The sequence below is a fragment of the Hemicordylus capensis genome, chromosome 3 (genome assembly GCF_027244095.1).
Source record: "Hemicordylus capensis ecotype Gifberg chromosome 3, rHemCap1.1.pri, whole genome shotgun sequence".
Taxonomy (NCBI): domain Eukaryota; kingdom Metazoa; phylum Chordata; class Lepidosauria; order Squamata; family Cordylidae; genus Hemicordylus; species Hemicordylus capensis.
The window spans coordinates 283,456,960-283,484,414 of record NC_069659.1 but is presented as its reverse complement, the minus strand read 5'-3'; the positions used below and the strand labels follow the sequence as shown (position 1 = coordinate 283,484,414).

The following is a 27,455-nucleotide window of genomic DNA, read 5'->3' as shown; positions in this document are numbered from 1 at the left end:
AGAGACAAAATCATTGTGCACATGGGACAGTGCCTTCTCTGATGTTGCCTCCAGGCTCTGGAATGCTCTCCCAGTGAATGTTTGCTCTTTGACATCTGTGGCTGCTTAAAAAAAAAACTAAAGATCTTAAAAAAAATAACAATAATAATCCAGGCTTTTACTCCTTAGGGAGTGCCAGGTCTTTCAGCTTTCCTGCTTCTGTTTGTTTTTTAGGAGGGGTTTTTTTTGTGTGTTTTTTTGGTGTTTTTTTTTTTTTTGAGAGGGGGGAGTGCGTTATAGGTTTTTATTGTTTAACTGATTTTAAGGTTTTACATGTGATTTTTATGGAATTTTATTGTATTTTAACTTTCGTAAACCACCCTGGGAGGTCTTATGAAAAGCGATATAAAAATTGAACAAATAAACGGAAAAGTGACCAAAATAAAAGTATCTATATTGGCTGTTGAAAGGAATTTAATAAGATGTAAGATCAAGGAAGCAATGTTCATGGAACAATCTAAACCTAATATTAACGTTAAGGATGAGATGAAAGAAGCCATGAGATACATTGGTCACTGAAAGAGTTAATAGCGTCTCTGCAAAATGTCTGCACTCTCCTCCCTTATGTGTTATCTGTTGTCTGATTGCTGCTTTCCTCTTAGGTTCTGTGTTTAAGGACCTTCTGCTGGCATGCTAAATGGAGCACTGAGGATGGTGTATTACAATGCAACTTTTGCTAGGTTTTGTTTTAGCTTACATGTTTTGTGTAAAAAAATAATAATAATTGTACATTACTTTAACTTTTACACATTAAAGAGGTCATTTTTAATTTTGTCTTTGGAAAAGTAGAGGAATTTATTGAGGGCATCCTGCAACTCTGTAGAACCAGCTTTTAAAGAGGTCTGAGGCCAAAGGAGCATACAGGAGGAAGTCTGATATCCCGACATGGGAGCGGTGAGGCTTCTAGGCTGGCATGTGACAGGCGAGAACAGCTGCTGATTTAAGAGAAGCACCAAAAAGATTGCTGAACTTTTAAAGTTAAATTTAGATCACTTTCTTTCATATCATCCCCTATTACTTTGGAACTTTATGTACCCCATTGCTTAGAAGACAAATGGGTTTTTGTGAGGCTATCTTTCTTTGGTATGAAACTGCAAAGAGAACACAAATCTAAAATACAGAATCTTCTTTTGAACAGGCAGTATACATAATTTCTTCTGGACAATAATGCGGATAGCAATAATGTTACTATTTGTTATTGGGGAGGTACTCCGATAGTGGCACTGTCCCTGTTACCTTTTAAAAAGGGAATAAGATGTCTTGGAGAGAAGATGCACACATTTTAACTGGTTTATTACTGAAGGAGCAATTCTAAGCAACAGTCAGTGAAATGGGCCAGAGCCTCATCAGCAGATCTGAAAATCTGCATTGGCTCTTTTAGACAACATTACTTGGAAAGGCAATGCTCAGGCCCTGTGGGGCTTTAAAGCTTGAAACCAGCATATTCAAAGTGCTAGCTAATGCAGATGTTTCTGAACTAGTGTAATACCTTGTTGTCGCCTTATACCCATTAACAAGTGGGCAGTGGCATACCGTACCAATTCAAGTTTCCAGAGAGCTTTCAAAGACCACCCTACATAAGTGCATTTCAGTAGTCCAGTCTGGAGATCACTAGGCCTCCATATGCCTGAGTCTGTTGGGGCAAGAAGAGTTTATGCTTCAGGCACCTGAGCTGGTCTCCTCTTAAAGACCCAGGTGAGCATTAGCTCTAGCTTGACCATGTCTCTGCTCCAGTGAATACAGTAGGAGTCTCCTGAGTTGCAGGGTTCCTCTGTAGAATGTGTGAGCTCAATTCTGGCATCTGAGGATCTCTTGTTGGGGCTAGTGTTCTTAGCTCTTCCTCAGAGTCGTCTCACTATTTGAATTCAGGGGCTTCCTGATACCATGCCATGAATGATAATAAAGTGAACAACCAGGAATGCACCCAATGTACATACAGTGAACAACCAGGAATGCACACACCTTATATTTGGTTTATTAAAATGGCTCACCTAAGCATGAATACTAAGCAACTGCTGTAATACTAATATGAATATAATGGCTTGGATCCAAACTGTGTCACTTGGTGCGTTGTGAGGAAAGGGTAGGAGAATACTGGAGACTTGCTTTGTTGTTTCTTCTTCCACATTGTCATCTTTATAACCAGCCTAGTATTGAGGGAGGAGGTAGAAGACTGGCATGGCTGTACCAAGGGAGGCAACAGTGGTGAGTGCCACTTTGCATAGAAGGTGGAGAAGAAGGAAGAGAGGACCATCTATGAGCAGCCTTTCACTGTGTGGTGGTGCAGACACTGCTTGACAGAGTGCTGCTCTGGTGGTGGAAGCAGCAGAGGAAGGCACAGGTGGTGGTGGCTACTCTACTGGTACCCCAATAATCCTACACTTTAGGAGACTTGCCTTGTGGCAAAGCTCCATGCCATATTGCAAACTATTCAAAACTCTGCGGTTTCAAAAGGTTTGCTTTGCATCATGATGAACTGGTATTCAAAAAGTTCCAAGTTCAAAACATTGAGGGTTTGGAACTAGATAAACAGTTCTTTAATCCAGGCCAGTATGTAACCAAATGTGAGAACTGTATGCTATAGTTGGAGAACCGCAGGCCAAATACAGATTGTGTGCTAATTATATGTCCTAATTCTTTGGAGGTGAAATTAGGCTATCACTATAAAGATTTTCCTTTATATGCATTCTGTGCAAAACTGGATACAACAACTTGATTTTACTAGCATTCTAAAAACTGAAAATCTGCCATATTTTCACAGTAGTGAATACTGGTAAACATTCTGCTAAGGTCTCTTGCAGCAGCTGCAGACATGACCTCACAAAATAACCCAAGCCTATAAAGCCATGCTTCTTTACATGGGGTCCACCAGATGTTGCTGAACTACAACTCCCAGCATCCCCAACCACAATAAATCATGTCTGGCGATGCTGGGAGTTGTAGTTCAGCAACATCTGGTGGACCCTATGTTAAGAACCATGGCTATAAAGTATTAACCAAGGAGAAAATGCAATCAGAAGTATATTTTGGATTAAAACACAAAATGATTTTAGGAGTATGATCTGTTACTACTGCTTGTTGAAAAGAATTTTATGGAAATCTTAGTAATATTCAGCTTCACAATAACCCTGTGAGATTGGACAGACTTCCTATTTTACAAATTGGAGAGCTGGGGTTAAGAGATGGTCACTTGTTTGTGGGAAGATGGAATTTGAATCTAGACTTCCCAAAACCTTGGCAATCATAGTCTAGGTCACAGATGATAGTGCACTAGGATGCAAATTTAAAGTTGAAGAGCACTTGTATTCACCCCTACTGGTTCAAAGGCTTATTAGTATCTTCCCACTCACACCCCACCCCAAATTCTTCATTGAAAATAGATGTTCAGATCTTTAATCTATTTCTGTATCTGTGAATTGTTGTCCTAACTATGGTAGGAAGAAGAGAATCTAAGAGTTCCAGGTTTCTGGGCAAACCATTTTTTCCAGCTAGGGCCAGAGGAGTTCTCTCTGAAGTGTCAAATTGTGTCAGGGCTGTTAATAGGCTGTGTGAAGTTGGCCAGATCCAATTTGAGGGCTGCTGCAGCACTTTGGAGGACCCCCCCCCCGCATTTCAGTTTGGTGCTTTAGGATGTTTAGATTCCCTTTTGTTCTGATTCAAAGCCCTTTGAATCAGACCAGAACTATAGCCCCTCCCACAACTCCCAGTTGACTTACTGGGCAGGGAACAGGGCAGGCTGTGCTCCTGGCACTGGGGGAGCAGTGGCTTCTTTAAAAAGAAAAAAGAAAAAAAAAGACTTCTGTGTGAGTGAGAGGGCTTCCCTAGTGGCCCCGGGAAAGGTACAGGATATCTTGGAAATGGTCATTTCTGCAGGCCTGGAAAGGCTAGAATTTTGAAGATACCTCACATCTTTTGCAGGGGTACAGGAGAACTTTAAAACAAATGTGTTTTAGAAGCCATTTCAAAAATGAAGCAAGCCGTATCAGGCCTGCTTCAGTCTGATTTGCTCTCAAATGATGGATCCTTTGATTTGTCCTCAGTTCAGCCACCAAAGTTTCACACAGCTCTAGCAACTGACTGAATGCTACGCTGTACTGAAAAAAGAAGAAAAACCTCTCTCCTTGAAATCTAGATGTCAGGTTCTCATGACCTGTTGACATATGTTAATTCAAACTCTGATAGAAGAACAGAAGTCAAACCGGGATGGGGGGGAAATTGCTTGAATTGATCTTTGTTTACAAATGAACAGTACAAATACTAAGCACATCAAAGAATTAACTTCCAATTATCAAGCTAGTGTGATATCGGGTAGTGCATTGTTTTGTTGTATTATAGCACTTGCTTTCAGTGACTTATTGAATGCATTTGAAATAGAAAACAGTAGTGTGCCCCGCTGTTGTTTTTCTTAGAGAAAATAAAATCAAATTTTATTATTTTTTGTAAGTTTTGTAAAGTTTTGAAGCAGTCAGACTGACAGATTTGAAGCAGCCTTCAGTTTCTATTCCAGCTTTTTGCCTAAATGCTTTCTGACTAATAACTGCTATGCATTTTCTTCTGTGCAATAGGCCTCTTTCAGTTGTTAATCAGCAGCTGTCTGAAGCTCCCCACCCCCCCTTGTGGTGCTGCTACTGATGTCACTTCCCCCGTAGTTGGCAAACACTACGGCAGCTCTGCTGCTTCTGAGATTGGTCACAGGGGGAGAGAGAGACTGAGTGCATGCTATGTCCTGGGACCCTGTTTACTTAACATTCCCAGCCAAGGAAGCCCTGGTTTAAATAGGATTGCGGATGCAGCTTGTCCATATCAGATGAGGAAATAATTATTGTGGGATTTTAGAAATTCCTTTGTTTAAACCCTTAGTGTGGATTATGAGAATGCAGAATGCCTTTCCTTTTGGGCCTGCGGCAGGTAACTTGTTTTTGGTTTGTTTGTTTTACTGGTTTACTGGTGGAGAATGTGAGAATGCCGGGTTAAAAACACCACAACTTATCTTGCCTTGTCAACTGAACCACTCAAACAAAATCCACCCAGATGTCCCTTCTCCTCCCTTCCCTGTTGTATTTGTTCTAGAGGAAAAAGAAATTTCTTTTGCTTAACATAGAACACTGATAGGTGGACCAAACTAGGTGTGTGTTGGGTATTTTTATTTTATTTTATGTTACTTTTTGGACAAGAGTCACCGTGAATATGTGTCTCTTTATTTCTAGCCTTGTGACTTTCACTTTTGGTTTTCTAATATGGAAATATGTGCATTTTTAGAGATATTTAAACTATCAGTTTTCTTCTCAAGGAAGGAGGTTTCAGATTGTTTTTGTGTGAATGTTGACAGAGTACTGCACTGGAAGCAAATTTTAAAAGCGGGGGGGGAATCAATCTGGAGTTCAGATCAGAAACTAGCAGAGGTCATATGTAAGATTTAAAAAGCAAGCTCTGAATTTTTGGTGATATGTTGAAGTTTTGAAAATACTGGTAACCACTGCTGACAGTTGAATGAGAAATGGTAGCAACTGACCTGACTGCTCCCTGTCAGCAAACATTGCCCGCTTGTACTGACTGAAATCTTTTTAATCTAGGATCCTTTCCACTTACAGTGTAGTTAACTGTTCTAGGAACAATATGTGGTGGTAGTACTTGCATATATCACCCAACCTATAGTTATTGGTAGAAAATGGCAAGTGAAGTTTGTAGGTACTATAAAAGCACTATGCTTTAAGTAACAAACTTTTTTCCTATTTAATATTGTTATGGTTACTTCCAATAAAGCACTATCTGTAGGAAATTTAAAAAGCTGTCTTTTTAGCTTCTAGTTGTCGTTTTCCACCACCCCTCCCCCACCCAATCTATTTATTTTGTTTTTCAAAAAGCTGTTTGAGGCAAGAACTACCTCCAGTACAATGACCTCTTGCAGTTGATTGCAAATACTGTAGTTATCAACATACTTGTGACAGGCAGAATGGACTTCAAGTTATCTGTAAAATTCTAAATACTTTACAGATACTTCTCTAAATCCTAATCCTAAATTAGGATTACCAAGTGAGGGGGAAGAACAGTTGTGCCTGGCAACGTTAAGTGTTCTTGTTTGAGAAGAGTGTGTTAAGGCTTTCGGTAATGTTGAAATGTTGTTAGTTTGAACTAGTTCAAGTGACTCAGAAGAATCCTATGTCAGCAACAGATAGTACATGACTCCTTAAATTCTGTGCACATTCCCTTAAAGGAAATCTTGTTGGGCACCTTGTGTACTACAGTTGTTCTAGCTGCTGTCACTTTTGTCCCAGAAGAGATAATACAGTGTCTGAAACCTGTTTGTTTGCCTACCTGTCGTCTTCTTGTTCTTTCTCTCATCCTCATTGCCCAATGCTTGCTCTTGTCTGTTCCTAGTCCACTCCCTTTCCAGAGCCAAGATGTGTTTGGGGTGGGCAGGGAGCAGATCTTCTCATTAATGTGTGTAAAACATATGCAAAATTTTAACATAGTTGCAATCCAGCACTGAACCTGAACTAGGGAATAAAGTAGCCAGGTGGCTGGTTGGGCCACTTGAGCTGGTCAGGGGTTAATCCTGGCTCTTGTACTATAACTTTCAAACCCCATTGTCTCTGCAGCCCGTAATCATACACCATATCCCTAAACTTTTAAACAGGCTTCATTGGAAGGGAAGTAAAATGAGTTTTAGTCTGGAAATCAAATTGAAAACTTCAACAGATATTCCCAAATGGATCTGTGGTGTGTTTTCTTTTATACCAGATACTTGTTTACATGTTTTCTCTTTTTCACTTACATTGTTTGGTATAAGCATTTGCCTTATTAGTCTGTCTAGAACTGATAGCCACCAGTTTTCACCCATTGTAACAGCTGTATGCTGAATAAATATGATAAGCACTCCACACCATGTGAGCAAATTGTGTTTCAGTTTAGTGCTACGATATTACAATATTTACTGATTCCTCTGCTAACTGAGCAAAGAGACACCTATTTAAAGTGGTGATTCTCTTATATTTAATAGGAGGAAAGCAACTGGCCCTATCCAACTCTAGCACAGCATCCCTTCAGCGGCTATTGCTAGTATCTATCTTACGTTTCCTTTTAGATTGTGAGCCCTTTGGGGACAGGAGACCATTGTATTATTTATTTTTCTATTTAAAGTGCTTTGAAAACTTGGGTTGAAGAGCGGTATATAAATATTTGTAGGAGTAGTATTTTATGTATTTATTCTACATATTTTTATACCACCCCAAACTCACATCTCTGGGCAGTTTCTTATGTAGATTTCTTATGTTTCGTGAAGGCATTTTAGATCTATAAACAATAAGGCCTTGTTCCACTGTGGCTAAGGCAATAATTAAAGTGGAAGCCCAAAAACAATTTGCCAGATACAGTGGCAGCACCAGGAAAAAAATTGAGGGGGAGGGCACAGAAGGGGCAAAGTGCATGTATGGGTGAGCGAACTGTGTCCCACATAGAGAACTTAGCTTGAATTTGCCAGGATACAGCATAGAGCCCATCTGAAGGTTTATGCAGAAGCAGTGTGTGCAGCAATAAACCAATTTTGGTCTGCGTAATTGGTTCTGCAGATTTGTGTTGGGCAGAGTTGTCCCAGGTTGTGAGGAGTTTTTCAGACTCCTTCCAGTTCAGACCAGTGCCCCAGAAACTCTATTCTGCTGTAATGCCTTTAATGGGCTCTTTGCGGACAAAATCTCTTGTATTTAGGCCAACCTGGACTACTCTGTTTTTGCAGTGTCTATTAAGGTGGTGTCCGGCAATCCCTCTTGCAGTATTAAATTGGATCAGTTTCAATCTGTGATGCCTCAGGCCGTGGATAAGCTGCTTGGGGCTGTGCGACCTACCACTTGCTCTCTGGATCCTTGCCCAACTTGGCTGCTTCTATCTAGCAGGAAAATTGTTGTAGATGGTCTAGTAGTTAATATCATTAACTCTTCTCTGAGTAAGGGTAGGATGTTTGAAGGAGGCAATGATTAGATCTCTTATTAAGAAGCCTTCCCTAGATCCCTCAGCAATGGATAGTTGTTGACCAATCTCCAGTCTCCCATGGTTGGGCAAGGTGACTGAGAGAGTGTGGCAGTTTTGGAGGAAACCGATTATCTAGATCCGTCTCAAACTGGCTTTAGAGCTGGGTATGGGGTTGAGACGGCCTTGGTCAGCCTGATGGATGACCTCTCCCGGGGAATCGACAGAGGGAGTGTGACTCTGTTGGTTCTTCTGGATCTCTAGGTGGCATTCGATACCATTGACCATGGTGTCTTTCTGGATCACCTGCGGGAGTTGTGGATAGGAGCAGTGTTCTTTCTAAAAAAAAATTAAACTGTGTGTGGAATGAATTTTGTTCTGGGCAAGAGTATCAAAGCAGTGTGTATATACATGCATTCAGAATGGGGCCTTTCTGATTCAGCCTGAGCAGGATCTAAAATTAACTGAGAGGACATCAAAAAACTTGTGAGTGCAGGCATGTGTGCAAACCTTAGAGGGAAAACTGGATAGGAGGAACTGCTTTGCAGTGGTTCCACTCCTATCTCTAAGGCAGATTCCATGCGGTGGAGCTTGGTGATGGTTGCTCTTCGAAACGGGAGCTATTATATGGAGTCACTCAGGGCTCCATTCTGTCACTAATGCTTTTTAACATCTACATGAAGTCATCAGGAGATTTGGTGCAGGGTGTTACCAGTATGCTGATGACACCCAAATCTGTTTCTCCTTATCAGAAAATAGTATTCATTCCCTAAATGCCTGCCTGTGGGCTGGATGAGGGACAACAAATTTGAAGCTGAATCCAAGCAAGACGGAGGTGCTCATTGTGGGGGATCGGAATTTGAGGGATGAGTTAGATCTTCCTGTGCTGGATGAGGTTACACTCTCCCAGAAGAGCTTGGGAGTGCTCTTGGATCCAGGCCTCACCCTGGTATCTCAGGTGGAGGCTATGGCCAGGAGCGCTTTCTATCAATTTCGTCTGATTCGACAGCTGCATACATTCCTTGACGAGAATGATCTCAAAACAGTGGTGCATCAGCTGGTACCTCCAGATTTGACTATTGCAATGTGCGCTATGTGGGGTTGCCTTTGTATGTAGTTCAGAAACTTCAGTTGGTTCAAAATACAGCAGCCAGACTGGTCTCTGAGGTAACCTGGAGAGACCATATTATGCCTGTTCTCAAACAGTTGCACTGGCTGTCCATATGTTTCCAGGCAAAATACAAAGTGCTGGTTATTACCGTTAAAGCCCTAAATGGCTTAGGTCCTGGTTACGTTTGAGAGCGCCGCCTTCTGTATGATCCCCATCACACATTGAGGTCATTCAGACAGGTCCGTCTCCAGTTACAACAGCATGTCTGGTGGCGCTTGGAATCGGACCTTCTCTGTAGCTGCTGCTGGCCTATGGAATGCACTCCTGGCAGATATCCATAGTCTGGGCTCATTGTTGGCCTTCAAGAGAGCCCTAAAGACATACTTGTTTAGCCTGGCTCTCCAAGGTTTTAAAATTGTTTTAAAGTATTTTTAATTGGTTTTAAATGGCTCTGAACTGGTTTGATTTGTTTTTATATTGTTTTAACCTGTTTGTTTTTAAATGTTGTTTGTTTTAGTATTTTACCTGTTGTGCACCACCCAGAGCCTTTGGAATGGGGTGGTATAAAAATATAATAAATAAATATTAGATTTCTGAAACAGAAATGGGGGGAGGTAGAAGGGAGTAAGCTACTTGGGGGTACTTGCCCCCCATCTCCCTTCTGGAGCTGCCCTTGGCCAGATACTGCCTTGGACTTCATATTGTCAATACTCAAAGCACCTGCAATCAACTTGTTCTGTTTTTCACCCCATTTGTCTAGAGTGAGGACACACTGTAATTAGAAATTTGCAGTAAAATTAATGCCTTCGGCACTTTAGTTGCATAAATAAGTGGCACTTTTGTATTTGTTAACATATCCTATTTTACTTTTAAATTGGCTATCATAGGAAATAATGTTCTACCAAAAAGGTGGTTTGCATTGGTGAGCAGTGGCTGAAATGGGTACCAAACCTTCAGAAAAGCAATATTTTAGCAAATATGAGGCCTCGGGGCACATAAAACTCTTCTCAATGTGCAAGTGGGGGAAGCATGAATATGGTAAAACAGAACTATTTGTGAGGGTTTTTGTTTTTTTGTTTTAATGTATAAAATAAGCATTTGCCTCACCCATGCATCTAATGCAGTATCTTGAAGATGTTGAGTAATTTGACTCAAAGCTTGCAGGATACTTTTAAAGTATGGTTCTCAAACTATAAAATATCAAACCTCCCCAAGTCATGAAAAATATTGTTCAGATGCCCTCATGTGTAGTAAAGACAGTAAAGGTGGGTGACTTGGGGCAGGAAAATAAATGGAAAAGGGAAGTCAAAGTAAATCCACATAGATTTGTATTCGTTTAAGGGCCCAAATGGGGAAACCTAGAAAAGCAATAAAGATACAATAATAGACAGTTTTCTCATTGCCCCTGTACCAGTACAGCAAGCTGAAGCACAGTTCTTCTGGTTGGAGACTTGCTGGAGGCATCTGAATAGGCTGTTGCTTTGCTTTCCAGCCCAAAGAGGAGAGAAACACAGGCTACGCTTGGGAGATGCCTCCTGTACCAACTATCACTGTCTTAGGGGAGGTCACCCAATTCTCACTTTATGGACCTTGGTTTGAAGATGCCAAAGAGTTCACAGATAATGAACTCTGCTGCTCAGAACTGATGTTCTAGTTATGGGAAAGCATAAGTTGCCAGCCAAAAGGGACTGATAAAACTACAGTGAGCAAGACTTGCATATTAAGTACTTAGCCATATTTAATGTAGTTCAGTTTCTAATGTTGTTGAGCAAGATCTGGGAAATTGCTTAGATGCTTCACAGTTTCTGGCTTGAATCCTCCCTGAATTGTGCAATATAAGGGAGCAATCAGCACTGTGTTTGGAGGCAAATGCCACAAATAGACCATTGGTCTATCTAGCTCAGTATTGTCTTCACAGACTGGCAGTGGCTTCTCCAAGGTTGCAGGCAGGAATTTCTCTCAGCCCTATCTTGGAGATGCCAGGGATGGAACTTGGAACCTTCTGCTCTTCCCAGAGCGGCTTCATCCCCTAAGGGGAATATCTTACAGTGCTCACACATCAAGTCTCCCATTCATACGCAACCAGGGCAGACCCTGCTTAGCTAAGGGGACAAGTCATACTTGCTACCGCAAGACCATCTCTCCTCTCCCTGAGCCATTTTGGAACGGCAGTACAGAAATTGAATAAATAAAATAAATAGTATCCTTCGCCTAGTATCAGCTTTCTTGAGAGGAGAGAACTCCAAGTAAAGTTCTTAACAAAGCATTTTCACTGAGCAAAAAACACACTAAATAAAGCTAGAAAATACAACAGCTTGGCAGATTCATTGTACTTCAGTACAGAGTGAAACCTAACTGCAGATTCATAAGAACATAAGAACAGCCCTGCTGGATCAGGCACAAGACCCATCTAGTCCAGCATCCTGTTTCACACAGTGGCCCACCAGATGCCTCTGGGGAGCCCTCAGGCAAGAGGTAATTGCATGCCCTTTCTCCCGCTGTTGCTCCCCTGCAACTGGTATTGAGAAGCAGTGTGCCTTTCAGGCTGGAGATGGCCCACAGCTACCAGACTATTAGCCATTGATAAACAGATTAATGGTGGACAGGTCTAACAAAACAGTTCAACATATCTATTTTATTTATTTATTGTTAAATTTATATACCGCCTTTCATTAAAGCAATCCCAAGGCGGTTTACAGCAAAAATTTAAACACAAGGTGGTAAAAAAGACACAATTAAAATATTAAGTGAAAAATATTTAATAAATCTGATTTAAAAATTTAAAACAAAAGCATAAAAGCGATACAGAGTATAAAGAGCAGCAGCAGAGAATCAAATAAATGCCTGGGCAAAAAGCCAAGATTTTACACTCTTTCTAAAAGCTGTGATGGAGACCGAGGAGCGAAAAGCCACCGGGAGAGCATTCCAGAGTCTGGGGGCAGCAACAGAGAAGGACCTGTCCCGTGTGCACGACAACCGAGCCTCCCTCATTGTCGGTACCTGGAGCAGAGCCCCCTCAGATGACTTCATCAAGCGGGCAGCAACCCTTGGGAGCAGGAGGTCCCTCAGGTATCACAGGCCCAAACCGTTAAGGGCTTTAAAGGTCAAAACCAGCACCTTGAATTGGACCTGGAAACAAACTGGTAGCCAGTGTAGCTCTTTCAAAATGGGTGTGATGTGCTCCCACCGGGCAGCTCCAGATAAAACCCTAGCTGCCACATTTTGCACTAGCTGCAGTTTCCGGCTATTCTAACATACATACATAACATATCTAACATACATAGGTTTGTATCCCAGCACCTCTGCTATGAAAATTGAGCACTACTTCCATCCGTCTGTTCTGAGTAATATGCAGTCAGAGTCCAGCCTACTCCACAGAAATCTACTCTTGTTTTCTCCTCATACTTTTAATTCCTCTCAAAAATACGTCTCTCAAATGCTCGCTCATGCACACGTGCAACAGACAAGTTCTCTATTCTTTGTTCTCTCTCCCAGGACTGCTTTGTGTCGGGGTTAAGCTTGGGGAATTTTTAATATCAAGGCTGACTCAAGGAGTCACTCTTTTCTGTTCTAAAAGTCCACTCCACATTTTCTCCCCATCTTTCCAGCCATCTCTCATGCTTTAAGGATGTTTCACTTAAAGCAAAGTTAGAGAAAATACTTTTTTGCTTCTCATTGCTGCAGTTAATTTAATTAACTTTAAATTGATTGGGATTCATTATCAGGTCTGCATTGACTTGACAGTGACTGTCATTATGAACTTATAAATGAAGCAAGATGTACTAATACTACTACTGATATTTATATACCGCTCTTCAACAAAATTCTCAAAGTAGTTTACATCAAAAAATAAAAAATACATAAATAAGATGGCTCCCTGTCCCTAAAGGGCTCACAATCTAAAAAGAAACATAAGGCAGACTCCAGCAAACAGCCACGGGAGGGATGCTGTGCTGGGGCTGGATAGGGCCAGTTGCTCTCCCCCCGGCTAAATCTTAGAGAATCACCACTTTAAAAGGTGCCTCTTTGCTCAATTAGCAGGGGTATGTAACATAAAATGTAACATTCTAAAAACACTGGCTGTGGCATTTTGATAGCATGTGCTTCTAAAAGTATTTCACTTCTTAGCTGGCCTGTAAATAAGGTGGATTGTATATTTTGAAGTTGCTTTCAAAAAAGTATTAATAACATTTCATTCTTTCTGGTTGCATAGATGTCAGTACAGCCGTGGTTTGTCATATAATACCAGAGCCTAATCTAGGAAGTAATACCAAAAACTATTTTTAATTTAAGTAGCATGTCCATCTGAACATTCTGTATGAAAGTTCAGTGTGTTCACACAAAAATCTAAATGTATTTTAAAATGGGTTAACTACAAGCCACCAGCAAAGTTCTCAAATTTTGCTGTTGAACTAGTTCTGTGGAAAACATGCTGAGTCATAAAATGGCCTTGCCACATCCTAGTAAAATTGAACAGATGTTGCTCCAAGCGACAAAGTGACTATAACTTGGAAGCAATTTCACACTTAAGGATTCATCATTGAAGCTTATGTCTCCTGAAATGTATTTGGTCTCAGATAATCGCTTGGATTAAAGCCAAGCAGTACAATTAATTCTTATTTTATATTCTTTTTATTTGCAAAATTGATCATGGATTTGATTTGATAAAATTGTTAGAAATGGACAAAGCATTGGAGTGCTCATAACCTTAGGAAACCACATTGTGGATTTATACCAGGAGAGAAATTTATAGTTTTCTGTACACTAGTGAAGTGTAGTGGGGTGTGAAATTTTCCAGCTGCTTCTTTTCTTTATCCTCCCAAACAAGCATACAATTAAATAGCAAAGGAATTTACTTCTAAGCCCTTTCCAAAATGCAGTTCCCTAATGGCTGTGTCCTGTACTAGCTGGAAAAAGGAACCACTGATTAGGTTACTTTTGAGTCTCCTCCCCCGCTCCGGCTCATATTTTTGGTCTTTTATTCTGCTGCATCTTAATAAAACCATAAAGTTGTGCTCTAAGGTATGCCATGGTGAGATTATACTGTACTTGGACAGTGAGTGTGGTCACCAGTTCAGGACTGTCTCATGACCTTTTGCTGATCATCAAAGCAGTTCTACCCCATGATTGAAAGGAGAGACCCAGGATATTTTGCAGAGTTTTGGAGGATGTGGAGCACAACTCCATGGCTGGAACCTGAAAGTTGAGCCCCAGCATCTTCTGTAAGAGATCTACATTCTTGTAAGGTCCGCCTTCTACATGTAGCTGTTTAAGTATCTACTTTAGCCACATGAAAATAGAGGCCCTCCTTAAAGTTGTGCCGTCGAGTCGGTTTCAACTCCTGGCGACCACAGAGCCACGTGGTCTGCGTTTTTGGTGGTGTTGTGTTTTTTGGCAGAATACAGGAGGGGTTTACCATTGCCATCCCCCACTCCTTTCAGCATCTTCCTATATCGCTGCTGCCCAATGTAGGTGTTTCCCATTGTCTGGGAAACATAGTCTGGGAAACATACCAGCCGGGATTCGAACTGGCAACCTCTTGCTCTTTAGGCAAGTTACTTCCCCGCTGTGCCATTAGGTGGCTCAGAGGCCCTCTGCCCTTACCTAGAAGAATGACATAACAGAAGACATCTTTATTAATTTAGATTGAAAAATTCAAGGCGTATAATGTTAACACCATGAAATACATCAAAACTAACATTTCTATGGGAAACAATCAATTAGACGAAAATTATTCCATATTGCCTTAATCCTGAATACTAAAAAGCAGTTCAGACCCATGCCTATTCTGGAAAGTATTCTGAACCTTTTTGTTTGATGATATAAATTCCAGTGTCTCTTTGCTGTAGGGCATATTTTTCCAGGCAGCAATTTTGTAGCTTTGTTTTGAATCAGCTCGTCTTTCAACAATGTTCTATAAAGTATCAAAACCTAACTTTATTCCAGGCACAATATTTTCCTAAACTGCGTACAGAGATTATAATTGCTGTGCTTTTTGGTTAAGAATATTTTTAACTCTCTTCTCTCACATCAGCACTTTGAAAGCTGTAGTTCATTATGTACAGTTATTACCACATCCTTCAAAATCTGCAGGTTTTGAGACTTCCTCATTCATAAAATATGTCTTAAATGTTGGTCCAACCATGTAGCATTAGTTGGAGGTTGTTCAAATCTGGCATCCAGGCATTTTCCTCAGTTGTAAAATAGGTGATCTAAAAACCTTCACACAGTTTGGAGGAGTGCAAACTAATTTGAATTAAATGATTTCAGTTTTGAGGGAAAGCTTATGTGTGTGGAAACTAAAACTAAAACAAGTTTATTTGGAGCATATGGCAGTTTCACATATTGCATTCAAAAACAAAGCCGTTTTTAAGCAGACATCTTTTTTAAAAGTGTAAAGTGCAAATCCAAAGAGTATGTGTACTGTACTGAAAAACTTGACTGTGATTGGGTTTGTCTCTACATAATGAGGCGATTCTCACAAGCGAGCAAAACCGGGCTAAGAATGCCCAGCCTGATTTTGCTCACTCGTGAGAACCACCAGGCTAACTGGCAAGCCTGGTGGCTCTACGGTGGCAAGCCTGCCTAAATACCCTCCCCCTTAAATGAGGTTAACGGAGCGAGTGCTCTGTTAACCTCCATTTCAGCAATCGTGTGTCAGCCGCGGCTGCTCGCAGTCGCAGTGGGCACACTTGGGGAGAGGGGAGGGGGATGCCAGTAACGTGCACTCATGCAGTGCATTACTGGGGGGTGGGACAGGATGCTGCATGGCGGCGCTTCCCTTCGCCTGACCCCTGGAGCTGCCAGGTGAGCTGCAGCCAGGCACCGGAGCCAAGCCACTGCTCGTCTGGGCGAACGATCTACCCGCCCAAGGAGGGGTGAGTGATCATCTGTGGGGAGAGCGGGTCAAGCCCGCTCTCCCTGCAGGACCCCTTTCGGCTCTACACATTGATTGTGTGTAGAGCCTTATAGTATGATTAGGGCCTTCAAAGTTCATGAAACTCTGTTCTGCAAGGAAAATAGAAGAGAGCCATAGTATGTTATTCATAGATTCTTCTAGCTGTAGTCTACCACTATCCCCTTGTATGGGTCTTTTGAAAAGTGCTTTGTCATAGGCTTTTGGCTGATGTTCAAGGTTGGCCTGAACAGTACAGAATGTGATTGCCTCGTTAATTGTCCAGAACACCGTTCTTTATGGATCTTTAGGAGTAAGAGAAATGCAATTACAGCTGATGTCTCATGGGTCACAGTCAGGCTAGATATAGCTTAGTCTAAGATGGAATATTGGTGATTATTGTATTGCAGAAGTTGTTTGCCTCTCAAGTTGGCACTTGGGATGTCTAGAGAATGTTGCTCCCATTAGGGACAACAATTCTTCTAAATATGTGTTTGCACAACATTATGATTTGCAAAGTAAAGATTACTTCAACATGTGCTTAGACAAAGCCCACGTGGTTTGTTTTAGCTTGTTATGGATGTAATGGAGGAGTGTCCCTTCTGCTGTGTAAGAGGAAAGAAATGTTTCCTCTTTTAGAAACTATCTTCGCACCTTGTGGGCACTTTGAAAATGAAGCCAGATATCAGGCTTTTTGTGGAGGGTGCGAACTCCAACTGGGGTAGTGGGTGTTGGTGGGAATGTTAATGCTGATGTCCACGTTGGTAGATCTGAAAATAGAATCAGTCTTCTTCAGGAAAACAAGAGTGTGGCTTAATTTGTGATCCAAAATTAGGATTATGTGTTCAGAGGAAACTGTGAAATAGCATTTGATATGTATTTTGAGAGAGAGAGAAAACCCTTCACGGTGAAATACTTAAAATGCAAGGATTTCTAATTTTTTGAAGCTGATCTTACTATGAATAGTGCTACAGCTAGGTTTTGTCTTTGATGTTGGGCACTTGGAAGAATAGCTTAACCTGTGGCAGTGATGGTAGCAAAATGCAAACATGCTCTGCTTTCTAGTGTGCTGTGTTTTAGTGGTTCAGAGCGTGGTCTGGCAAGCTGCCTCAGTGGCTATATTCAAACTAACATTGGGGTAGCCTGACCTGCAACTGCAACTGAGATATAATGGTGACCTACTTTACAGAGGTGGTAATAAGGTTTGCTAAGATAGGTTAATATTTTACTTCATTCCCCCCCTGCCCATCCTCCATAAAGCTCAGGTAACTGAAATGGTCCTGTAGCATCATCACTTTACCCTTGCAATAGCCCTGGTAAGTGAGCAAGAATTTAAACCTGGGTCTCTCCCTGTCCACACCAGACATTTAACATCTACACTGCACTGGCTTCTTAGTTTTCAAAATGCTGCATTCATTCATTCATTCTATTTCTATAGCGCTTGATATAGGCTGCGAACAAAGTTAAAAACATAACCAAAAAACCCCATAATCCTGTTGCCTATTAAGATCATCTGGAGAGGTCAAGTTATGGCTGTCGCCAGCTCGTTTGGTAGTGACTCAGGACCGGGCATTCTCTAGCTGCCCCAGAGCTCTGGAATATAGTCCCTGTTGAAATAAGAGGATCTCCATGTACCTTTCTCTTTTATAAAACAGTTTAAATTCATAAAACAGATAAAAACAATCTCAGTAAGTGAAAATATTTAAAATTTAAACTTCAGTTAAAAGCCTAGGAAAACAGGAATGTCTTGAGGGTCTTCCTAAACGCAAGCAGAGAAGGAGATGCTGACCCAGAGACCAGTCTGGCTGCCACATTCTGCACCAATTGTAGTTTGTGGACTATGTACAAAGGCAGCCCCACAGAGAGTTCATTGCAGTAGTCAAGGCTAGTGATTACCAGCATATGTACCACTGGTTTTAAGGTCATAAATGCTAAGTATTAAGGTTTTTGAGGCATAATGCAATAGCCACCTTTACTTCATTACTACACATTCAGTATTTTGTCCATCCTTGAAGCCTTGCCATCATGGGGGTTAAAGGCTCATAATTACAGCAATGGTCAGTGAACCCTATAGAGCCTCAGGCTTGAGAGGTTGGATAGGGGGAGTCTGCTAGGCTTGAACTTTGCCAGATTTGGTATCATCCCCAGGTGCAACATGGACTAAGCATGGACTTGCTTCCACCAATCCCTTGTTGGTTTTGTCTCTCTCATTCCTCTGCTCTCTTACAACTCTCCAGCTTTGAATTATAGGTTCCTGGTGTGGGGACCAATCTTTTGCTGCTGCCATAAAGCAATATGTACACTGATGGTGCTGTAAAAATCATACCAATACTTCCTTTGTCTTTACTGTATGTTCAGTACTTTAACCTAGATCAGAGACCTGTTTGACTTTTCATAATGATGCAGTCCAGACATGCCTTTATTTTCAAGCCAGCAAAACAAGATACTAGAAACTGCTAGAACATGGTATCTTAGCACTATGTTGCTCTCTGGGTAGGAGGTAGTTACCATTGGGTGACCTCATTCCAGAGTTGTTTTCCATCTCTTAGCTGTCCAGAGAGCTGGCCTTCAGGGAGGATTATGTGATGATGACAAAGTAGGGCTGATTTGGCTTCTGTCCTGGACTGGAGAAGTATTCCAGGAACACCCTTTATTGGAAAGCTTATTTTAATTTAAAGTGTACTGCTAATTAAGAATCATTTCAGAGTTGGATTATATGGCAGTAAATTTTAGTTTGCTCTAAATGAGCCCGGATCTTCCTTGCTTTGATTATACTATGATTCAATAAGCACTAGGCATGAAGCCAAAAAACCCACAACATTGTAAAATAGTGGTGATGTGTTCACAATGCACACCATGAGTGGATCACAACATTTGTCTTAAAATGCTAAAGTGGAAACATTTAATTGTCCACATCAGTGCAGTGGGCAGACATGCAACTTGTGTGTGTCTCTCTCTGTGTTTATATCCCACTGAATCCCATATGCTCAGAGTAGCTTACAGCATTTCCCTCACAATGTAGAAGGTTATCCTTTACCATGGATTATATCCTCCAGCTTGCTCCTAGACAGGACTTGAATAGTTGAATAGGAAGGCCAGCCTTTTCCCCCATCAGACAAAGGGACCACCAAAGGGCAGTTGGTTCTTCCCAGGTTGATGAAATGATCTTGCTGCTTTGCCTCTCTTTCTTTCTGCTGCAGCCTGGTAGAAATAGTTGCAGGAAGACACAGTTCTTCTCAGAGGGCAAGGGCTAGAAATACATTTTATAAGTTTGTGGGCAATCCCAAAATCTCTTACAATCCTAAACCACTACCACCCCTCTTTTGGTGGTGTTTTTCCTGAAAATTGAAAGCCAGGCTTACAGGGCAGTTCTAAGTGGCATTTTGAAGTGCTAACAGTGTGCAAGGGCACAACTGTAACCATGTACTCTCCCCCATGCCCAGACAAGGTCAGGATTGAAATGCAGGGCAAAAGAGCCTATATGATACACAGTCCTAGTGGGAAATGGCTTTATTGCGCTTCTGGGGGAAATGAGGCATTTTGCATGGAGGCCTGGCCTGGGGTGCAAGCAGGAACAATAACTTGGAATAGCCCAGAAAATGAGAGAATGAGAGGATCTAAATAAGCCCTGATCTACACATGCAGTAATGTGGCAACATCCTGAGTTGATAGAGTAGACAGGACCACTTCAGAATGCAAATGGGAGTAGAAAACTCTATTTTTAAATGCTCTCTTAATGAAGACACTTATGCCAGAAGAAAGCTAGCATAGCAGTTAGAAGTTCAAGGCAGCTTTGTCTCTTGCTCTAGTTTTATACTCGCAGAAAGGGGTATTTTGTACATATGGCAGCACTCAGAAATGCTGTTTGCCACCTGCATACTGAAAGCATACAAATCATTCTGCACATCCTTCCCACTTCCTTTTGTTGCATGTGTAGATCCAGACAGCAAGACTAAATGTAGGAAACTGCATGCATGAGCACCAGTAACAGACTGATATCCAGAGAAGTATATACGTTTAGTCCCCATTGTTGTGATACTACCGCTCAGAAGCATTCTCATTCAAAACAGTGGGCACTTGCAGGATCATTTTGTAGTATATGATGACAGAAAAATCGAACTAATGTGTGGTTTTGTTTTCAGTGCTGGGCTACAGTTAGCCTGTATTGTCAAGTGGGCCACATGTTAGGGGTTGTTAATTTTACCCCCAGTAGGTAAACAGCAGAGCACTAGGGATGAGCACACACTCCAGTTACAGAGTAGGTAGCAGAGGATGGTTTAGATGTTGCAGCTATTTAGAGAAAACACATGGAGATTCTTGTAGAGCTAAATACTAAGTATTTATTGGTTAAGTACATTTGGATAAAGTAAAGTGTGCCGTCAAATCTGTTTCAACTTCTGGCGCCCACAGTGCCCTGTGGTTTTCTTTGGTAGAATACAGAAGGGGTTTACCATTGAGGAAAGACCTAATCCTAATCTAAAGGAATACATAATTAACAGGGCTCTGTGGGCACCAGGAGTCGAAATCGACTTGACGGTACACTTTAAGAAAAGAGAGAGGGATGTTCCTATCTGCTCTCCAGGAGGAAAGGAAGGATTGTGACTCAGCACAGGAAGTGCTGAAGAGTTAGATCAGGGGTCATAGAGCAGGGACAGATAGGGAGACCCTTACTCACTGTCTCTACACCCAATGCCCCTAGTAGTCATTAGGATTTTTGGTGCAAAAGGTCAATACACTGGAACTCCATCTCCAACACTACAGGCCATCTGTGACTCTGAGCAGGTATTTACATTAGGGATGTGCATGGAACCGCTGCTGGGCGGTTCAGAAGCGGAGGGGTGGCGCTTTAAGGATGGTGGGGAGGGTGAACTTACCCCTCCTGCCACTTTTTCCCTGCTGGCGTAATTTTTGTAAAACCTTCAGGGCAGCAGCGTCCCTCCCTGCCGCCCCGTCGCCCTCCTTGGCCAGAAGTACCAGGCACGTGTGCGCCTATCGCACACGCACCTGTCATGTGTGCATGTCAGGCGGGTGTGCGCACTTGCGTCCGGTACTTCCGGCTGAGGGGCAGCAGGGAAAGATGCTGCCGCTCTGAAGGTATTTACAAAAAAATTACACCGGCTGGAGGAAAGCGGCGGGAGGGGTAAGTGCATCCTCCCCCGCCCTTAAAGTGCCAGCCCGGGGCCTTTGAACTGGCCCTGGGGTTTGAACCTGTTTGGAGGCCCATAAAAGGGCCTCCGAATAGGTTTGTGCACATCCCTAATTTACGTCATGGGTTAATGCAGCAAGCCTGTACCTTTGGAGTGGAAAGCAGACTGGCTCCTAAAGCTGAAGAAAATGTGTTTATCAATAACTTTTTATTCGATTTTTCCACAACATAAGACACATACACACAGACACAGCGGGGGGGAAGGGGGGGAGAAAAAAAAGGACTTCCATCTCATCGAACAAGTATCAATTACAATACCCAGGTCTTGCCTGTAACTTAGTTGTTCTCCCCCCGTTAAATCATACAAAAGTCAACTCTAGGGCATTTTAAAAACATTTTTGTTACCACTCAAAAGCCTGATACAAATCCATTTTATAATATGTTTTTAGGTAAATAAGAAGAGGGTCTCACTCCCTTTTAAATGCTTCAAATTTATTTCTTAATAATGCCGTTAGCTTTGCCATTTTTGCCAGCTCTAGCACTTTAAATATCTAATCTTCTTTACTCGGACAATCAGTATCTTTCCATTTGTATGCAAATGTCAATCTTGCTGCTGCTGTTAAATACATAAAAAGGATCCAGTATTTCCTAGGCAGTGAGCTATTATCTATGCCTAGTTAATATTGTTTCTGGGCTCTTAGGGGAAGTCATTTTAAACACTTTCTTAAGCTCATTGTATATCCAATCCCAATAAATTTTGGACTTATTACAAGTCCACCATAAATGTATATAGGAACCCTCCTCTTTTTTTACACTTCCAACATTTGTTTGACATGTTCTTGTACATTAAAGCCAACTTTTAGGAGTTAGATGCCATCTATACATCATCTTAAGATTATTTTCCTTTAAATTAGAACAGGCAGTATATTTCATGTCTTCTATCCATAGTTTTTCCCATTTCTCCAACTCTATATTGTAACCGAAATCCTGAGCCCATTTAATCATTGAAGTTTTCACTACCTCCGTTCTTGTATCTTCCAATAATAACAGATCATACATCCTAGAGACTAGTTTGTCTTCCTTGTCACACAACTTTGTCAGGCGAGGAGAGCTGGTCTTGTGGTAGCAAGCATGACTTGTCCCCATAGCTAAGCAGGGTCTGCCCTGGTTGCATATGAATGGGAGACTTGATGTGTGAGCACTGCAAGATATTCCCCTCAGGGGATGAAGCCGCTGTGGGAAGAGCAGAAGGTTTCAAGTTCCCTCCCTGGCTTCTCCAAGATAGGGTTGAGAGAGATTCCTGCCTGCAACCTCGGAGAAGCCACTGCCAGTCTGTGAAGACAATACTGAGCAAGATAGACCAATGGTCTGACTCAGTATATGGCAGTTTCCTATGTTCCTAACTGTTGTTCAAATTCTGACTTTGATTGAAACCCTTTTTGCAATCTTGCTTGAATAAGGCGTTAATCTGATGATACTGAAACCATGAGATATCCCATTCCTGCATAAGATCTAGTTTTTTAAGTTCGTATTTTGCACCTTGGGGAACAAGAAGTTGTCAATACATAGGCCATGTCTGTTGCATATTTTTCTGTTTTCTAGTTACAACTTTTGGAGTGGAAAGCAGACTGGCTTCTAGAGCTAAAGAAAATTTGTTGAGGCCTGTTAATGCATACCTTGCAAGTAATTCTAGGTTTAGTTCCTATTTAAAGCAAATGGACTTCCTTCATGTTTTAAAATGCAATGTCACTAACCTATTTCTCTCTTGCACTTTAGGATAAAGAGACGTGCGTAGGAATCAACAATCAGAGTTATATCTGTGATACAGGCCACTGCTGTGGACAGTCTCAATGCTGCAACTACTATTATGAGCTCTGGTGTAAGTTTCCTTCTTAAACTGAGAGTTCCTTTGCATAACTCGTTTGGTGGCTACACAAAGATGGGCCTTCTCGGTTGCTGCCCCGAGATTGTGGAATGTGCTCCCTGCTGAGATACGATCCTCCCCATCTTTGGCAATTTTCAAAAAACACCTGAAAACCCATCTTTTCACCCAAGCTTTCTCAGCTTCCTAAATTTTGGAGGTTTTAATATCTGGTTTATTTTAAAATTCAAAACCTGATTTTGGGGTTTTCAATCACTATAATTGTTTAATTGTTTTAAAATGTTTTTAAATTGTTAATTGTTATATTGTGTGTTAATTTGTTTTAGCTCTTTACTGTTTTAGTGGTTTGTTTTAATTGTAAGATGGGCCTTCTTGGTCGCTGCCCCGAGATTGTGGAATGCGCTCCCTGCTGAGATACGCCCTTCCCCTGGGCCATTTTGGAAGGGCGGTATATAAATCAAATAATAATAATAATAACTCTGAGTCATAGCCATTTCCATTTTTCTGCTTTTCTTTCTCCAGCAATTAGAAACTCTGGGAAAGGTATTTGGATTGTGTGGGGGCTCTTCAGCTTCGGGCAATCTTAAGTGAAATTAGCTACATAACATCAAAACATGTGATGAGCAGCCTTGAGCCTCAACCTTGTATGCTCTTTTGTCTGCCCATGAGGAGAGGCACTTAGAAGCTTCCATTCCTCATTTGTACCAAGCAGTTGTTGCATCCAAATCCAACAAACGGGCGTGAGTAAATTATGGTTTGGACAATGGGGCCATAGCTCAGTGATGGAGCATCTGCTTTGCATGCAGCAGGTCCCAGGTTCAATCCCTGGAATCTCCAGGTAGGGCTGGGAAAGCTTACTGCCTGAAATATTGGAGAACTAGGAACATAGGAAACTACCATATACTGAGTCAGACCATTGGTCTATCTAGCTCAGTATTGTCTTCACAGACTGGCAGCAGCTTCTCCAAGGTTGCAGGCAGGAATCTCTCTCAGCCCTATCTTGGAGAAGCCAGGGAGGGAACTTGAAACCTTCTGCTCTTCTCAGAGCAGCTTCATCCCCTACTACTACTACTAGTACTACTGCTAGTCAGTACAGAAAATACTGAGCTAGATAGGCCAATTCTCTGACTTGCTGCAAGGCAGCTTCTTATGTTCCTGTGACAACTCTATTTTTGCTAGGGCCTCCATTCTATGGCCCAAGGAATTAGCCGCTCTGGTCCCCCCGGGAAAGGCTAATTTGAGGCAGGGCATCAACAAAATGGTTAAGGCTGTGGCCTTCATGGCAGATTCTAGCCTTGATTGTATCCAACAGGCGTCTAGAGCTCTAGCTTCAAGAGTAGCTCTGCATAGATCTCTGTGGTTCAAAGGGTGGCAGCTTTTGGGGCATGGGGAGATAATAATGGAGTCAAAGATTCAGACGTGCATCCAGACCACAAGGAAACAGAGCCTCCAACACGGCTTCCAGCCTTCCTCCTATAATAAGCGGCAGTGACTCATAGGGGGCAGGCTTCAGCAGTTTTGCTCTTACATGGTTGTCCATCACCCAAGATCACTGGATACTCGACACGGTGTCCCGGGGCTACATGCTGGACCTGTCCTTCATCCCCCACAACTCCTTCTATGCTACCCTGCGGTCCCGGAGAATGGGAAAACATCTTCTGATGAACGAAGCAATCCAACATCTTCAGATCTGAGCGATCGAGCCCATTCCCTGGAAGCAAAGATGTTCCGTCGTTTACTCGCTTCTCTTCCTGGTACCCAAGGAGGACAGTTCACGGAGGGCGGTACTGAACCTCAGGCGTCTCAACAAGTTCATCAGAAAGAGGAAGTTCAGAATGGAGTCCTTGTGATCTATCAAGCAGGCAATACTCCCAAATGACTTCCTCACGTCAGTGGACCTCTCTGAGGTATACCTGCATATTGCTATTCTCCCGAAGCACCGAAAATACCTATGTTTCTCCTACGACAACCACCATTTTCAGTACCATGCTCTCCCATTCGGCCTAGCCTATTAGAATGGTCCACCCAAGAAGGCTGTTGGATCCAGTAGGACTCCAAAGAGAGGGTTTTGGAGTTGGTCAGTGATTACTGATGCCCTGGTGGATACCTGGAACAAGGAACTTAACATGGCAGAAGACACACTCACTCCTAAGCATTCTCTCCAACCCACTTAAAAATGAGCTCCATGGTATACAATAGAGCTACGGAAGCTGAAGTGGCAAGGTAGACTGCAGTGCAAATGGATGACTCATCTTGAATTCGACAAGACAGACAGCATAGAGTCCATTTGAAGGCCTATGCTGTGGCAATAGGTGCAGCAGGGAAGTTATTTTATTCTGCATCTGCAAGTTCTCGTCCAGCAGAACTGTTCTGGTTTCTTAGGGGTTTAACTCAAGCCCCTTCTGTTTATGGAAACAATGTCTCACCGTGACACATTCAATGAGTTGTTTGCAGATAAAATCTCTCGGGCTGACCTGGACTCCAATATTTCTGCAGGGCCAGTTAGAGAACTGTCCAGCAATCCCTCTTGAAAGATTAGATTGGATCAGTTTCAGTCTGAGACTCCTGAGGATATGGACAAGCTGCTTGGAGTGGTACGGCCTACCACCTTTTCTTTGTATCTTTGCTCCACAGAGAGGATGTTGAGCTAGCCTAGTTGATATCATTAATACCTCACTGTGAGACAGGATGCCACCTTGTCTGAGGGAGGCAGTGGTTAGAGCTCTTCTTAAGAAGCCCACTATGGATCCCCTTGTGATGGATAATTATAGGCCAGTCTTCAACCTCCCATGGTTGGGTAAGATGATTGAGAGGGTGGTGGCTGACCAGCTCCAAGTGGAGGAAACTGATTATCTAGACCTATTTCAAACTGGCTTTAGAGTGGGAGAGATGGCCTTGGTCAGCCTGATAGATTACCTTCACCAGGGAATTGATAGAGGGGATTGTGCTGGTTCTTTTGGATCTTTCAGCAGCTTTTGATACCATTGACCATGGTATCCTTCTGGATTGTGTGAGGGATTTTGGGATAGGAGGCACTGTTTTACAGTGGTTCCGCTCCTATGTCTTGGGGAGATTTCAGATGGTGGCTCTTAACTAGGGGTGTGCTTGGAACCACACAGCTGCAGTCCGGCACTGTGGAGGGGGTTCCTTTAAGGGCGGGGAGGGTTTACTTACCCCTCCGGCCGCTTTGCCCCCTCCATCACCCATAGTTACTGTAGAAATTGGGGCGGCAGGATACCTCCCTGCTGCCCCTTCTTCCTCCTCCTCAATGCAAAAGGCTGCGACAAGCCTTCTGCGCACGCGGCGTGCGAGCTTCATGTCTCCCCGACGCGACGGGTAGACTGGGCCTCCGATTGCCGGAGGCCCGGTCTACCCGCCGGGACGAGGCCGGGTAGACCGGGCCTCCGGTGTCGGGGAGACGTGAAGCTCGCGTGCCGCATGCACAGAAGGCTTGTCGCAGCCTTTTGCATTGAGGAGGAGGAGGAAGGGGCGGCGGGGAGGTATCCTGCCGCCCCAATTTCTACAGTAACTACGGGCGCTGGAGGGAGCAAAGCGGCGGGAGGGGTAAGTAAACCCTCCCCGCCCTTAAAGGAACCCCCTCCACCCGGAGCGGACCAGCCAGGTCCGAACCGGTCCGGACAGTCCGGAGGCCTTTACAATGGCCTCCGGACCGGTCCGGACCCATCACTACTCTTAACAACAGTTGCTCTTCAAAACAGGAGTTGTTATATGGAGTCCCACAGGGCTCCATTCTGTCACCAATGCTTTTTAATATGTACATGAAACCTCTGGGTGAGGTCATCAGGGTATTTGGTGCTGGGTGTTATCCATCTGCCGATGACACCCAAATCTATTTCTCCTTGTCCTCAATAATGGGAAATGGTGTTAGCCCCTTAAATGCCTGACAACAGGCACTAATAGTCTGGATGAGGATGATAAACTGAAACTGAATCCAAGCAAGACAGAGGCGCTTATTGTTGGGGGTCATAATCTGCAAGACAGGATAGAACTTCCTGTTCTGCATGAGAGTACACTCCCCCAGAAAGAACAGGTTCGTAGCTTGGGAATGCTCTTGGACCCAGTTCTCACCCTGGTGCCTCAGGCTGAGGCTGTGGCCAGGAGCGTTTTTTATCAGCTCCCATTGATTTGATAACTCCGCCCATTCCTTAAGGAGAATGACCTGAAAACAGCGGTATATCAGCTGGTAACCTTTAATTGGACTACTGCAATGTGCTCTATGCTCGGATGCCTTTGTATGTAGTTTGCAAACTTCGGTTAGTCCAATATGCGGCAGCCAGATTGGTCTCTGAGGTATCCTGAAGAGACCACATTATGCCTGCTCTTAAACAGTTTCACTGGTTGCCAGTAGGTTTCCAGGCAAAGTACAAAGTGCTGGTTATTACCTTTAAAGCCCTGAATG

At 42.7% G+C, this 27,455-nt stretch overlaps 1 protein-coding gene across 2 annotated transcripts in view; it reads left to right on the top strand.

Moving 5' to 3' along the window:
• The window catches only part of WBP1L (WW domain binding protein 1 like), a 77,942-nt gene that overhangs the window by 33,835 nt on the left and 16,652 nt on the right, over positions 1-27,455 (top strand). The window contains exons 1-2 of one of the 2 annotated variants that reach the window (XM_053308640.1): positions 4,719-4,947; positions 22,930-23,032. In XM_053308640.1, the coding sequence (XP_053164615.1) occupies positions 4,921-4,947; positions 22,930-23,032 (130 nt within the window). In that variant the 5' untranslated portion in view covers positions 4,719-4,920. Of the gene's footprint in view, positions 1-4,718; positions 4,948-22,929; positions 23,033-27,455 lie in introns of those variants that run through there. The other variant, XM_053308639.1, reaches the window with a different exon arrangement.